At 33.3% G+C, this 15,278-nt stretch overlaps 1 protein-coding gene across 1 annotated transcript in view; it reads left to right on the top strand.

Annotated features, from left to right (window-relative positions):
- Positions 1-15,278, top strand: part of LOC135847091 (glutaredoxin domain-containing cysteine-rich protein CG12206-like) — a 111,437-nt gene that overhangs the window by 13,997 nt on the left and 82,162 nt on the right. Inside the window, exon 2 of the mRNA XM_065366498.1 lies at positions 5,663-6,918. Coding sequence (XP_065222570.1) covers positions 5,782-6,918 — 1,137 coding nt within the window. The 5' untranslated portion in view covers positions 5,663-5,781. The remainder of the gene's footprint in view (positions 1-5,662; positions 6,919-15,278) is intronic.

Genomic DNA, 15,278 nt, shown 5'->3' on the forward strand with positions numbered 1-15,278 from the left:
AAAATTTGAACGATTGATCTAACTTTTGGATATTTTTTCTAAACCTTACACAATCTTTTAAAAATATTTTCTCTAAAATATCATCACAGTAGGCATACAGTATACATTAATATATATATAAATCATGAAAACTACAACTCAAATCCTAAAAATAAAGAAAGCAGGAAAACATAAGCAAGGAAATTTCTGACTTTTCTTAAAATAGATGCTGGAATATTCGTGAAAAAATAAACACGACAAATTCATGCATGGAAAAGCGTAGGTGTAGGCATCCGGAAAATACGACCACTAGTTGGAAGGTATAACAAAAACATCTATTCGTAGCCTTTTCATTTTCACGTTATCGCCAAAACATTAAAACCCACCTAGCAAATTATTCATAATATATACATATAAGTCGTAATATTGAACGAAAACGTCACGAAATTATTGATAATGGGCAATAAAAATCCCCGAATTGTACCAACGCAAAGATCGTCAACAAAGTCTTTTTTTTGATGCTTATTCTTCGCGTAGGACAACACAAAACCCAGCAAAATTATTTCCCACTTGATAGTATGACAAGAGAATTTACATTGCGACGTTCATGTAAGTATTTTCCTACTCCTTGCAAAAGCACGAAAACCCACGTTCAAAAATTGCCCGCAGTCTTCCGCCTATTCTTTTTAGTTTTCTTAGTGATGTAAATTTTTCATTACATTATGGACTTCCTCAGTCCACCATTTTTGATAAGTTTAAGTAGGCACGTCATCAAATTCGTACGTGGATTTTTAGTGAACCTTATCCGAGTGCAAAGCAAACCATCCAAGTCGTCGGGTACGGGGTTATTGAAATAAGCTAATATTAGCCATATTAACTCAGCTGTTCCAGTTCGTTAAATAAATAGGTGTATAAGGCCGTGGCCGTTTAAAAGCGCTGAAAAGCTGTAGCCTTGAAAGCGCGGAACTAAATATAAACATTACCCTATAGTTTCAAAACACGACGAGAGTATAAGTATTTTCTCTTCACTCGTCCTCGTTACTCTGGCGCTGGAAAATTATCCTATGAAAATGGTCTGGCAGAATTTGTACGTAAAAAAAAACACAATTCTACTCGACTCTGACTCAATACTGAGCGAAATAATGACAAAAGAGTGTACACCTGTACATTAATTGACTTTGGAATTTTTTTATTATCATTTTTTTTTTTTTTTTTTTTTCAAAGAAGTCCGAAAAAGTATGAATAATTAATATAAACGCGAGTTAGGCATCATTTCGCCGAGCAAAGCAAATGTTCAAGTGGAGGTACCTCTTTCTGTAAGCCTACAGTTCGTTTGTGAGTTCATGTATAAAACAGTGTACGATATCTGTGTGTTAGTCAGTGTGCGACTGCGAATATAACACATTAATATATTATATACGCACATAGTAAGTTGTACAATACACGTTATAATGAAAAATAAACATTACCAAGTACCTATTCTACGTTTGAAATATCTAATGTTTTTAAACGCTGTTTTGGAACGAAATGCGAAATTGGCGAATTTTCGATTCGCTCGCGTCGTGTTTTTTTCATTTCATCTCGCTGGCTGGTATTCGTGCCTGAATCGGTGTTTTTCAATTTCTGAGAAAAATTCCAATACTTTTTTTGCGATTCAATTTTTTCGACTGTGGAATCGTCGAGTAAGGGTAACTAAATTGGCAGAAATTAGGCAAAAAAATTGCTAATTTGCATAAACAGTCAGTAGATAATGTTTGTTTGCTCTGTAGGTTCAAATGCTTGAAATTTATGCTAATTAATCGAGTTTCTCTGGCTTTCACGAAATATACCTATACTTCGCTAAAGTAAACTCGCCCTTTTTCATTCAGAACACTGATCTCATTAATTGGGATAAAGTTGGCGTTTTTATGTTTTCTGCAATTCTTTGACTTTTCAGATTTAATTGAATTGGTCATGAGGAAGGAAGAAAGTAAAATGGATCAATGTGGGAAAATTTCAAGTCCTGATTCCTAATCTTGAAAACATTCAGGAGCAATGAAATCTCCTTCTCCGACCCATTCCAAATCTCTCATGAGCCAAATCACAGGGTAAATTTTGTCAATGATGGATTTGAAAAAAAAAAATGTCTCGGATCTTAACTAAATTCACGGAGCTAGTTTACTTTGAGTTGGAAGTGTCCCATAAAAAATGTAAGCTCCCTAGGTGCAAGAGGAGTGGAGCCAGGGGCCCTCAAAGTGACGTCATTTTCGAAGATAAAAACCCCAATTTTTTGCAATTTCACCCCATAAAACGTTGAGTAGGAACTCTAGACAAGAGTTTGAGTTTCTGCATATTTTTGATCCATCGAGATCAAAATTCAACTTAGAGTACTATCAGGGTGGTTTTTGAGAATTGAATGATTACAGATCGAGTAATAAACCTGTAAATTTTATCAATCTTTCATAAGTTGATTTTTTCCCATTCTCCAAAACACTGCAGAAGTGTTAAATTTGATATGAGGATCTCCTGCTATGACAAATTTCAGACTCCAAGGTGAGAGGGTGGTGAAGTCAGGGGTCTTCAAAGTATGAACGTTTTGGAAATATTCCCAGAAAGATGGTTTAAAAAGTGTTCGAATTATGGAAAAATTGTTCAATACTGCACAAATTTTGCAAATAATGTTCAAGCTTCAAAATATTCAACTTTAGAGTTACACCTACTGCTTAGTAACATTGTTCAAAGTTTAGAAAAAAAATGTTCGAAATTGAAAACAACAGTTCAATTTATAGAAAAAATTTCAAAAATTCGAAAAAACAGTTTAAAACATTGAAAAATTATTCGAAATACGAGTATAAAAACTCTTCCAATATCATCTATTGCTCAAATTGACAAAAAAATTGTTCAAGTTTTTAAAAAACAAAAAGGCATCTAAATCGTAATATTCGAAAAAAAATTAAAAATTTAGGCAAATTGTCCATGTTTTAGAAAAAATGTTTCGAATTTCAAAAAATTGCTCAATATTGTTCAAATTTAAAAAAAAAGAATTTGGAAAAATTGTTAAATAAAGGAAAAAAATTGTTTAATATTCAGACTCAGAGAAACCTACTCAAATTCAAAAAACATGATTAAGTAGGTAAAATGTTGAAATTATGCAAATTCTAGAAAAATTTCCAAAACTTAGAAAGGTTTGAAAGTTGGAAAAGGGTTTAAATTCAAGAAAAATTATTCAACATTGGAAAAAAGCATAAAAACTGTTCCAGGTTTTAAAAAAATACCCAAAAATTAGATCAAATCGTTCAAATTTTGTGAAAAGTGTTTGATGTGTGGATGGCGATAAGTGCCTGTTTAAAATTCGGAAAAAATGTTCAAAATTTGGAAAAAATTGCTCAAAAGTAAGAATTTTGAAAAAATATTCGACAAAAGAAGTGTTCCTTTATTTTAAAAAACTACACAAATTCAGGGAAAATCTTGACAATACTAAAAAATTGATTTTTTGCTCCTTAAAAGATTCAAAATAAAGTATTCGAAATTTAGAAAAATAGCTCAATAAGTATCGAAAAAAGTGTTGAAAATTTGGGGAACTGTTCAAGTTTTTGAAAAAATATCGAATAGATCAGATAAATTATTCAAAAATTTTGAAGAAGAGCTGTTCAAAATGTGGCGAAGAAGTGTTCAGAATTCAAAAAAAATCTTCAAAAAAGTGTTCAAAATATAGGATAGCTCAAATTTTGAAACAAAAGTATGTTCGAATTTTAGAAGAAATGTTCAAATTTTAGAAATCCGGTTTAAACATTATTGAAAAAAGTACCTATCCAAAATTATTCAAAGTTTAGAAAACTTGTTCATTTTTGAAGTGAAGATGTTAAAACTTAAATATTTTAAAAACTTACTCAAATATAAGAAGAATTGTCCAAAATTAGAAAAAAATGTTCAATACATGAAAAATAGTGTTTAGAATTCCATGAAAACTGTTCAAAATGAGTTCTAAAATTTCAAAAATTCTTTCTGTTTTAGAAAAAAAGTACAGAATTTTAGGGGAAGTAATGAAATTTCAATGAAAAAAGTGTTCAGAATATGAAAATATGTGTTCAGAAATCGGATAAAACGTTGTTCAAAAGAGGTGTTTAGGACACAGAAAAAAATGAGTAAAATTCGGAGAATAGATAATTGTTTAAAGTATGGAAATAAGATTTCTGAACTCAGAAAAGCTGTTCAAAAAAAGGTTCAGAATAGAGAAAAAATGGTTAAAATTGGTAGGGAAGTGATCAAAATATGAGGGAAAGCATTCAGAATTCAGATAAACTGATCGAGAAAAAGTTTCAAAAGTTTTCAAATTTTGAGTAACAATTTTTAAAATTCAAGTTGCACAAACTTGAAAGATGTTCAAAAAAATTATTCAATCTTTATCAAAAATGTTCAAATTATTCAGAAAAAAATGTTTGAACTTTTCAGAAAAAAATGTTCAAACTTTCTAGAAAAGATATTCAATTTATTCAGAAAAATGTTCAAATCTTTCAGAAAAATGTTCAAATTATTCAGAAAAGATGTTCAAATTATTCAGGAAAAATGTTCAAATCATTCAGGGAAAAAGTGTTCAAATATTCAGAAAAGATGTTCAAATTTCTCTGGAAAAACTGTTCAAATTATTCAGAAAAAATGTTCAAATTATTTAGAAAATGTGTTCAAATTATTCAGAAATAATGTTCAAATTATTCATAAAATATGCTCAAATTATTCAGAAAAATGTTCAAATCTTTCAGAAAAATGTTCAAATCTTTCAGAAAAATGTTCAAATTATTCAGAAAAGATGTTCAAATTATTCACAAAAGATGTTCAAATTATTCAGAAAAATGTTCAAATTATTCAAAAAATGTGTTCAAATCATTCATAAAATAATGCTCAAATTATTCAGAAAAATGCTCAAATTATTCAGAAAATTGTTCAAATTATTCAGAAAAAAATGTTCAAATTATTCAGAAAAGATGTTTAAATTATTCAAGAAAATTGTTCAAACTATTAAGAAAATTGTTCAAATTATTAAGAAAAGACGTTCAAATTATTCAGGAAAATGTTCAAATTATTCAGAAAATATGTTCAAAATATTCTGAAAAATGTTCAAATTATTCAGAATAGATGATGAAATTAAGTAAGAAATAATATCAAATTTTTAAAAAATAATGTTCAATATTTAAATTTTAGAGTTGGTGGGGGTGGGAAAATCTCCAAAATTCGGAAAAGTGGTTTGACGGTTCTTCGAACACAGATTGTGACAAAAACACATTTTTTTGAACGTTCAGACACAAGTACATAAATATATTCCTTCTCAATCAACAAGTGAAAATAACCTCAACAGTGAGGAATACTTCGGGGAACATTTGCAAAGCAATTGTCGTCTAAAATTTGCTTGCTTCACTGTATCATTATTTTTAACTTTTGAATCGACGCCTTTCTGATTCCTCCAGTGAATTTTCATAAACTTCGCATAAATATAGAAAATCCATTCGAATAATTCATCAGTATACCCAAAATAAAACTGTAACTGAGTCCAATCGTAGGCTAATTTGCAACTCATCATTCGAATTGGTAGTGGAATGATTCTCGATTCAATCAATTTCCAAATTTCCCACCTCTCAACTCATCATTAAGTAACATTCTGAGAAAATAAAAACCCCATCTAATCAATTCGTAATTATTTCTGTTACAGATCAATCGATCGTGGCACGATGACCCATCATCAACCATCTTGTCCATCCTCATCCTAAACCCTCTCATACCTCTGGCTTCGTCCGGACCTTGCGAACGCGTTGATCGTTTTCAAAAACCATGGAAAGTTACCAAAAAGCAAAAGTGCCACCTCCGGTGCCGCCTAAATATCGTCACTTGATCACACCATTGACGGAGACGACGTATCAAAAAGAGAACTCGATCGAGAATTACCACGATCCAGGTCCGGTAACCGGTGGCGCTTTGATACAAACAAACGGTACGCGCGTCAAGATACATATCAATCCAGAAAATCCAGTTTGTGAAAACGATTACCGGACAACGACGACCGCGGCCGTAGCCGTACTTAGGTCAACTAGTCAGTCCAACGGAAACGCTGTTAAGATAAACATTAACGGTAACGAGAATACCATCGTCGGTAGCCTGGTCGACGAGATGCTGTTGAAATCCGCCTCCTGTAACAGTTGCGCGACTGAGATGGTCAGCGATCGAGACCATCTTCAAAAACAAACCACCATTTCGGCCAGTGGCAAATACCTAAACGGTAGCAGCAATGGGTACTTCTGCAATAGTATCTCCAGCGGCCAGTCATCTCCTAGCGATAATTTGGACAGCGGTACGTGCAGCGATGTAGATGCCGGAACGCCACCTCCTTTCGGATCGAAGAAAAATTCCACCTGTAAGACATCGTCCTCAGCCATACATCAGCGATCCGGCAGCGTCAACAGTTCCGGTATCGGTATCGATAGCGACGAAGAAGATAACGTCAGCTGCGACTCGATCAACAGCAGCGAATACAACGGTGACGGTGAACACACATTGCCCATCATTTCAGCCGCCATTTTGAAATGCAATGCTCAAAATATCGTCGCGAAACCAGCCAAAATCATCGAACACTTCGAACCGTCGGCTCCGGAACCGCCTGTGGTTGATTTTCACGCCTATACCGTTGATAAATTGGCCGATATGAAGCTGCAACAGAGTCCGGAACCGTTCGATGATCAGATGGAAAACACCGATAGATTTCTTCACTTTCATTTGAACGAGAATAATTTCGAAGACGAGAAATCAAAAAATCCCACCAACGAGGACGACGACTCGTTCGCCGGATTCAAATCTATACAAGATAAGAATACGCCCGCCGCAACCATACGTAGTGCCAAAGGAACCGTCAGAGGTGTCAAGAATCGCGTCAGAGCCGGAATCGCTACTTTTCTCAATAATCAAACTACCAAGGTAAGAGATAATGACCAGTTTTATTATTCCCTAAGTGCTTATAGGTATTGTTACCGTAGTGAAGCTTTTATCAGCGTTTAAGATTCGATCTGATGATTATCGAGAACGTATTGTGTACTCTCTAAATTTGAAACAGTCAATTTCACTGCTTAGCAGTCACGACATTTTGCCTTTTTAAAGCAGTAGTTTTTTTTTACTGCAAAACAGTGAAAAACTACTGAGTTGGTCAGTAAAAAATCATTTTGACTGACCAATTCAGTAATTTTTCACTGTTTTGCAGTAAAAAAAAACTACTGCTTTAAAAAGGCAAAATGTCGTGACTGCTAAGCAGTGAAATTGACTGTTTCAAATTTAGAGAGTATAGAGATAGAGACAGCTTTTAACCTAATCGTACTCGTATATATAGATCGTAATCGAAATCACATCGTTTTCTTTCATCTTTCTTTCTCCGCAACGATTCCGCATATTTTGTACAGTTGGATCGAATGATTTCTCGAACTAAGCAAACGAAAAAAAAAAAAATCCACCAACATAATACAAAGTACCTCATCTCGTTAACTTCAATTTCTCCCAAATAAATACCTTCTTCCTGAAATGAAAACGATAGGTTGTAATCAGAAGCCAACGAACCGATAAACTTTCAATTAATTTATTGTTTAAAGATCCATCCAAAGATTTTAGAAGAATGAATTTCCAACGTGTTTTTTTCTTTTTGGGGAACAGTGTGCATAGGTCTCATTTTAGATTGTTTGAAAAATGAGCCCAATAAAGGACGATTACACCGATTAAATCTTCTAAATTATTAAATGTTCAATTTTGGCTTCAAAATGTTAGCACGTAAAGAATCATTTTTTTAAAAATCTTCATTGGTATTATGACAGACTTTTGAAAGCAAGAAGACAACCTTCAATACCTACTTGCTTAAAGTATCTGCACTGGTAAATTTTGGATTAAAAACTTGAAATAATTGGGTGCATTACTGGTCATTTCTGGTAAATTAACATTAATTTTTGGTAAATTACTGGTTGATTTTGGTAAATTTTGAGTCGTTTAAAGTGAATTACTGGTCATTTTAAATAAAGTTCCATTAATTACTACTTAATTATTGGTTGAAAAACTGGTAATTTCTGGTGAATTTCTGGTAAATTACTGGTCGTTTTTGGTAAAGTTTCGATGATTTATGGTGGCATTACTGGTCATTTTTGGTAAATTTCTGGTAATTTTTGGTAAATTATTAGTCATGTTTGATACATTTCTAGTAAATTTTTGGTAAATTACCAATAGTAGTAATTTCTGGTAAATTACCAACTATAAACTACTGATATTCCCTAGTAAATCACCTGGTAAAATTACTGGTAAATTCTGGTAAAATTTTTGGTACGTTCTGGTAGAATTACTGGTACTCTAAATAAAATTCCTGGTAGTTTCTAATAAAATTCCTCGTAACTTTTGGTAAAACTCGTGATAATTTTTGCTAAAATTTATGGTAGTTTCTCAAAAGTTTTCTGCTAATTTCTAATAAAATTCCTGGAAATTTCTAATTACTGGTAATTTTTGGTAAAATTACTAGTCCCAATTGACAAAATCGTAAGCGTTTTGCTAGCGGAACCTCGCGTTTACCTCGCTGACTCGCGTTTATCTGGCGAATTTCTCGCGATTTCCAGCTAGCAACATTTCCTTCTTACGCAAATCAAGCAGTTTACTAACGATTGTAAGCTAGCGTTTCAGATGCTCGCAAAAAGCTAGCGATCATCTAGCGCATTTTAGCTACTTTAAAAATGGTTAGATTTGCTCGTTTTATGCTCGCGAAAAGCAAGCGATCATCTCGCGCACTTGAGCTAGTTTGAAAATGCTTAGATTTGCTCGTGTAATTCTGGCGATCTGCGAGTGAATTTTTCCTAGCTTTCCTACTCATGACGCATGACGTCACAATCACATGATTACGGTTATAGTCTTTGTTTTCAAAGGGTATTCCAGAGTAAAATAGATGAAATTCCCCTGCCCTTGGATTTTTGAAATTTTAATGAAACATTGTTGGGTTCAACCCCCTCCCCCCATATGTACCACTCAAAATGCCGTTTTTTTTCATTTTTTTATGCCTATTAGCAATCAAGATTGCGAGGTACAATTTTGGAAACACGTTTTTTGGATGTATTCTTGACCCTCAGACATCATATACTATATTCGAAATTTTTTCTTTGGTGCGCCGTGGTGAAAACTTGGAATAATGTATTGTAGGGGGAGGGGGGGGTGAAATGGGAATTTTGAGAAAAATGATTATCAATGAGTAGGGTATCGTTTTCATATGATTCAATACCGCTGAGCACGAATATGACCTCAGATTTTCTGCTACACTCACCTACCCCTCTCCAGAGCCCCTCAGCCCCCCTCAATTTTCATGATTTCCGAAATAAAGTTATTTTGAGATGTTGGTTTCATTGCTATGGGAAAATTACATAAGTTCATTGTTATTGTACATGAAATTTCTCGTAGAATGAGCTACAGCACATGGCCCCCCCCTCATAACATTCTTTACTTCTTTTTTTTATCAGTATTTCGTTACCATATTTTTTTCTCGTGATTTTTCATGTAGGTAGTCATTGAATTATAAAATACATACTCATACGTACTCAAGTTACAGTTATCATGAATATTATTATGCCACATATGCTCTGTATACCTATACAGTGCAGTACACATACAGATTTGTAACGTTTTCTGTGTAGCAAAAAAATCAAGGGTCCGCCCCCTCGGGGGGAGTCATGTGCTCTAGCTCATTCTACGAGAAATTTTATGTACAATAACAATGCACTTATGTAATTTTCCCATAGCAACGAAACCAATGTCATCAATACAACTTTATTTCAAAAATAGTGAAAATTGAGGGGGGCTGAGGGGCTCTGGAGAGGGGTAGGTGAGTGTAGCAGAAAATCTGAGGTCATATTCGTGCTCAGCGGTATTGAATCATATGAAAACGATACCCTACTCATTGATAATAATTTTTCTCAAAATTCCCATTTCACCCCCCCCCCCCTCCCCCTACAATACATTATTCCAAGTTTTCACCACGGCGCACCAAAGAAAAAATTTCGAATATAGTATATGATGTCTGAGGGTCAAGAATACATCCAAAAAACGTGTTTCCAAAATTGTACCTCGCAATCTTGATTGTTAATAGGCATAAAAAAAATGAAAAAAACGCCATTTTGAGTGGTAAATATGGGGGGGAGAGGGTTGAAAATTTTTGTGGAGATACCTACCAAGGATATACATAACTTCCAGAAAAATTTTCAAAATCGGTTGAAATGGAGCTGAGAAAAGTGTTATTGAAATTTCAAAAAAGGGGGGTTCCCAAAAAGGGGAGGTGGTGTGGATCTAAAATTTTTCACGCGGTAGCTTCTCGATGGTACCCACTTTCCATGCTAGTATCAACCCGAACGCTCTCGGGGGGCCGTTTCACCCCTCCTATGCGCCGATAGTTTTTTTGTGTTTTTTAGACAACCCCTCTCATTTGAATGGTTCCAGCTCCGGCCCCCTTGGGGGTGGAAGGAAAGTTGCTATATAACTAGATCGGAAATTTGACGTAGATTCTTTTATCTAACCACATATTTTTCGTTAAAATGCAATGCGGGGGAGAAAATTGCAAAAAACCGGTTTGGGGGGCTTAGATCCACAATAGGGGAGAACGCTCACCAGGGACGAGCGGGGACTCATCGGATTCGTGTTCAGCACATAAAAATGGACCGGTATACCAATTTTAAGCTTTCTACCTCACGTTTCCCAATGACCCTTTTTTTTGTCCAATTTTCCTGGACTATGATGGATATTTTTCAATTTTTTATTGAGGTTTTAAGTAGGTAGGTCTACCTACCTAACTGAAAATTCAATTTATAGATAAATGATTGATAATGAACATTCTTCTTTAAAAAATTTGCAATGAGAAACACTGATTCACACACTGCAATCCAATAAATGCCACATTACAAACTTGTACAGTGATACACCAATCAATACTTGGAGGGCCTGAATCAAATATCTCCGTGGTGGCCATGTCGTTAAGCGTAGGTAGTTAGGAACATAGGGTTGCTGGTTCGAATCCCCGTTAATTAGGTAGGAAAATTTTCGTAGGAAAATCAGGTCTTAAAAAATTCGTTGTGATGAGGGGAATTCAGACGTGAAGAAATTCTCAAAATTGAGGGTACCTAACCCCACTCTTTTAATTTTTGAAAATAAAATTTTGACTTTAATGGGTGATTATTATTTTATTTAGTGGAATGCTAGCGTATAGCGAGCTGAGAAAGAAGCAACATGTTCTGCTAGCGTTTTTATCGCTCAAAAAAATCCGAAAACTGCACAAAACGCTAGCTTTCTGCTAGCTTTTTCCTAGCTGAGGCTCGCTTTCTTTTAACGAACACGCTAGCTTTTTGCTAGTGATTTTCTAGCGTGAAACACTAGCGAAAAAAAGCTAGCAGAGAGTCCCAAAATCACGCTAGTGTGCTAGCGCAATTGTAGCGTGATTAGCTAGCTATTATCTAGCATTTTTATCCAAATTTTTGTCAATTGGGTCATTTTTGGTAAAATCACTGGTCATTTTTGGTAAAATCACTGGTAATTTTTGATAAAATCATTGGTTATTACCAGTAAAATTACTGGTAATCACCAGTAAAATTCCTCGTAACTTTTGGAAAAATTCCTCGTAACTTTTGGAAAAATTCCTGGTAACTTTTGTTACAATTCGTGGTAATTTTTGCCAAAAGTTATGGTAGTTTCTCATAAGTTTTCTGGTAATTTTTCGTACATTTTTTGGTAATTTTCGGTAAGATTACTGCTAATTTCTGATAAAATTCCTGGTAATTTCTGATACAATTGAAGGGCGGTTTTCCAAAAAGCGATAAGTCAAAAATTATGATTTTGAGATAAATGATGTTTTTAGTGCCCATTCCAAGGCGCGATGCACTTGGAGTATGCCACCTATCCTGCATGTTGTATTGGATCTTCCTCAACACGTACGTGTTGGTTTTGTGGTGTAACTCAAGTTTGCAGCGCTTCTGTGGCAGAAAAAGTAAACTGACTTATCGCCTTTTGGAAAAACGATTTTTCATGTTTTCATTTATATGATAGCACCAGTGTTGCAAATCGATGTAAGTCAACTCTAATTCACAATACAAAAGTATATGACCAAAAAAATTGGTTACAAAAAATGTTACCTGTATTTTAAACAAAAATTAAGTACCTATTACAACACATATAAATTGAAAAAAAAAATTTTTGATTTAAAAAAAAATCTTACCACTATTTCGGCAATAAATTTACGAAAAAAAAAATTTTGATTGAAAAAAATTTTTTTACCTCCATTTTGGCGATAAAATTGACAAAAATTAAGTATTTATCTACAGCACTATCATTTTAAAAAAATGTATCTGCATTTTGGCAATAAAATAAAAATGAAAATATAGTACATATTACAGTACTATCTATTAAAAAAACCATATTCGCAGCTCTATTTTGGCTATAAAAGTAACGAAAACGAAGTAATCATGACTTATTGCGTTTTGGAAAAACGATTGCAATCCACAACTTACAGAAAAGCTGGATTGTGCGTAGATGAATAGGTATTTGGGGTAGGTTAGGCATTAAATAGGTGAGATACGACCTATAGAACACAATGGCGTGAAAAACTCAATTTTCAAAAAAATTGACTTATCCACTTTTGGAAAACCGCCCTTCAATTCATGGTATTTTCTGATGAAATTCTCGGTAATTTTTGGTGAAATTCCTGATAATTTCTGGTCAAATAACTGGTATGTATGTAGTTTTCGATAAATTTTCTGGTAATTTCTAGTAAAATTCCTGGTAACTTTTGGTGAAATTCCTGGTAGTTTCTGATAAAATTTCTGACAATTTCTCAATTCTGATAAATTTTCTGTTAATTTTGTAAAGTTACTGGTAATTTCTGGTAAAATTACTGGTAATTTCTGGTAAAATTACTGGTAATTTCTGGTAAAATTACTGATAATTTCTGGTAAAATTACTGGTAATTTCTGGTAAAATTACTGGTAATTTCTGGTAAAATTACTGGTAATTTCTGGTAAAATTACTGGTAATTTCTGGTAAAATTACTGGTAATTTCCAGTAAAGTTCCTAGCAACTTTTGGTAAAACACATGGTAATTTTTACTAAAATGTATGGTAGTTACTCATAAGTTTTCTGTTAAGTTTTGGTAAAATTACTGCTAATTTCTGATAAAATTCTTGGTAAATTTTGGTAATTTTTTTGGTAAAATTCTTGGTAATTTTTGGTGACATTCTTGATAATTTCTGGTAAAATTACTGGTGGTTTCTGATAAATTTTCTGGTAATTTTTGGTGAAATTCCTGGTTGTTTCTGGTAAATTTTCTGGTAATTGTAGGTAAAATCTCTGGTTATGTTTGGTAAAATTCCTGGTAATTTTTGGTAAAACTTCTGGTAATTTTTGGTAAAATACCTGGTATTTTTCGGTAAAATTTCATGGTAATTTGCTGTAAAATTTCTGGTAATTTTCTGTAAAATTCCTGGTGATTTTCTGTAAAATTCCTGGTATTTTTCTGTAAAATTCCTGGTATTTTTCTGTAAAATTCCTGGTATTTTTCTGTAAAATTCCTGGTAATTTTTGGTTAAATTCCGGGTAATTTTTGGTTAAAGTCCGGGTAATTTCTCGGTAAAATTCCTGGTAATTTTCTGTAAAATTCTTGGTAATTTCTGGTAAAATTACTGGTGGTTTCTGATAAATTTCCTGGTAATTTTTGGCAAACTTCCTGGTTGTTTCTGGTAAGTTTTCTGGTCATTTTAGGTAAAATCTCTGGTTATGTTTGGTAAAATTCCTGGTAATTTTTGGTAAAGTTCCTGGTATTTTTCGGTAAAATTTCATGGTAATTTTCTGTAAAATTCCTGGTAATTTTCTGTAAAATTCCTGGTAATTTTCTGTAAAATTCCTGGTAATTTTCGGTAAAATTTCTGGTAATGTTTGGTAAAATTCCTGGTAATTTTTGGTAAAATTCCTGGTAATTTCTGATAAAATTTCTAGTAATTTTTGGTAAAGTACCTAATTTTTAATCAAATTACTGGTTTTTTTTGTGAAATTCCCTGGAATTTTTTTTGTAAAATTCCTGGTAATTTTTGGTTTAATTACTTACAGGTAATTTTTGGTACCCAACTTACCAGCAATTGCTGAAAAATTATTGGTAATTTCTAGTATGTGGTTGCGAATGATTGGTAATTTCTAGTACACATAAGATTACTGACCATTTGTGGTAAATTAGTGTTACTGGTGACTTCCAGTAAATTAATATGTACCTACATAGTAACTTTGTCTAATTTGTAATTTTCTAGTAATATTCAACTACATAATCACAACTATCACAAGGTAATTTGCTGTTTAGTAATTACTGGCGAATTCCTGATGTTTTTGAAGCAACAATTTCATTGTCCTGATGAGTGCCTGAAATTTTGTCGAACTTTTAAAAACTTGACCAAGCATCAAAAATATCAAATGTGTAGAGAAATTGACTTCTTTTTTTAAAAAAAGGCTTTCAAATGAGGGCGAAAGCTCTTAAAAATCTATATTTCTAGGAGAATGCAAGCGATAATTTTTATGCGAGAGGTTTATTTTTCCACTTTAAAACTTTGAAAGTTGCGTGATATTTTTTTTTAGAAATTTCAATTTTGAAAAATAAAAGAAAATCAAGCTCGAGCGAAGCGAGCGAGATAGACTTCAAAAATTTATGTTTTGCGAAGTAAGGTTCTTTTTTTGACAGGCCCTCCAGAAAGTGCAAGCTCAATTCTAACAGCCTCTCCCCCCCCCCCTTCAATGACCCTAAGAGCTGCATTGAATGTCAAAAAAAAAAAAAAAAAAAAAATGAAAAACAACCCACTTCAATGTTTAGCTTAAAATATATGGGGGAAAAGTCACCTGCGACGGTCAATAGGTGAAATTGTGATGAAGAAGGAAGGGGGCGGAGTTGCGAGGAATTTTTTTTAGCAACTACGAATGTATTAGGTATTTATAGCTTTTCTATTATCATATAGTTTCAAGATGGAATATTCTCGAGGAAAGTGAACGGATTTCCAGAAAAAAAGCATTCGAAAAAAAACACACGAGGTAATTTTTTTCTTCACTGATTGGATTATAAGGATCAATCATGAAAATTACTTTTAGTACAATATAACCGCACCTCCATCACCCATATTATACAAACTTTCGTTTTTTTCTCCATTTTTCAGCGAAACTTTTATCAAAACGACATTAAAAATAACGAACGACTCGAGAGAGAGAAAAAGAAATAATTAATCAGGATAAATTTCGTTTTGTTAAGATTTACGTCA

Source organism: Planococcus citri, chromosome 5 (assembly GCF_950023065.1).
Source record: "Planococcus citri chromosome 5, ihPlaCitr1.1, whole genome shotgun sequence".
NCBI lineage: Eukaryota > Metazoa > Arthropoda > Insecta > Hemiptera > Pseudococcidae > Planococcus > Planococcus citri.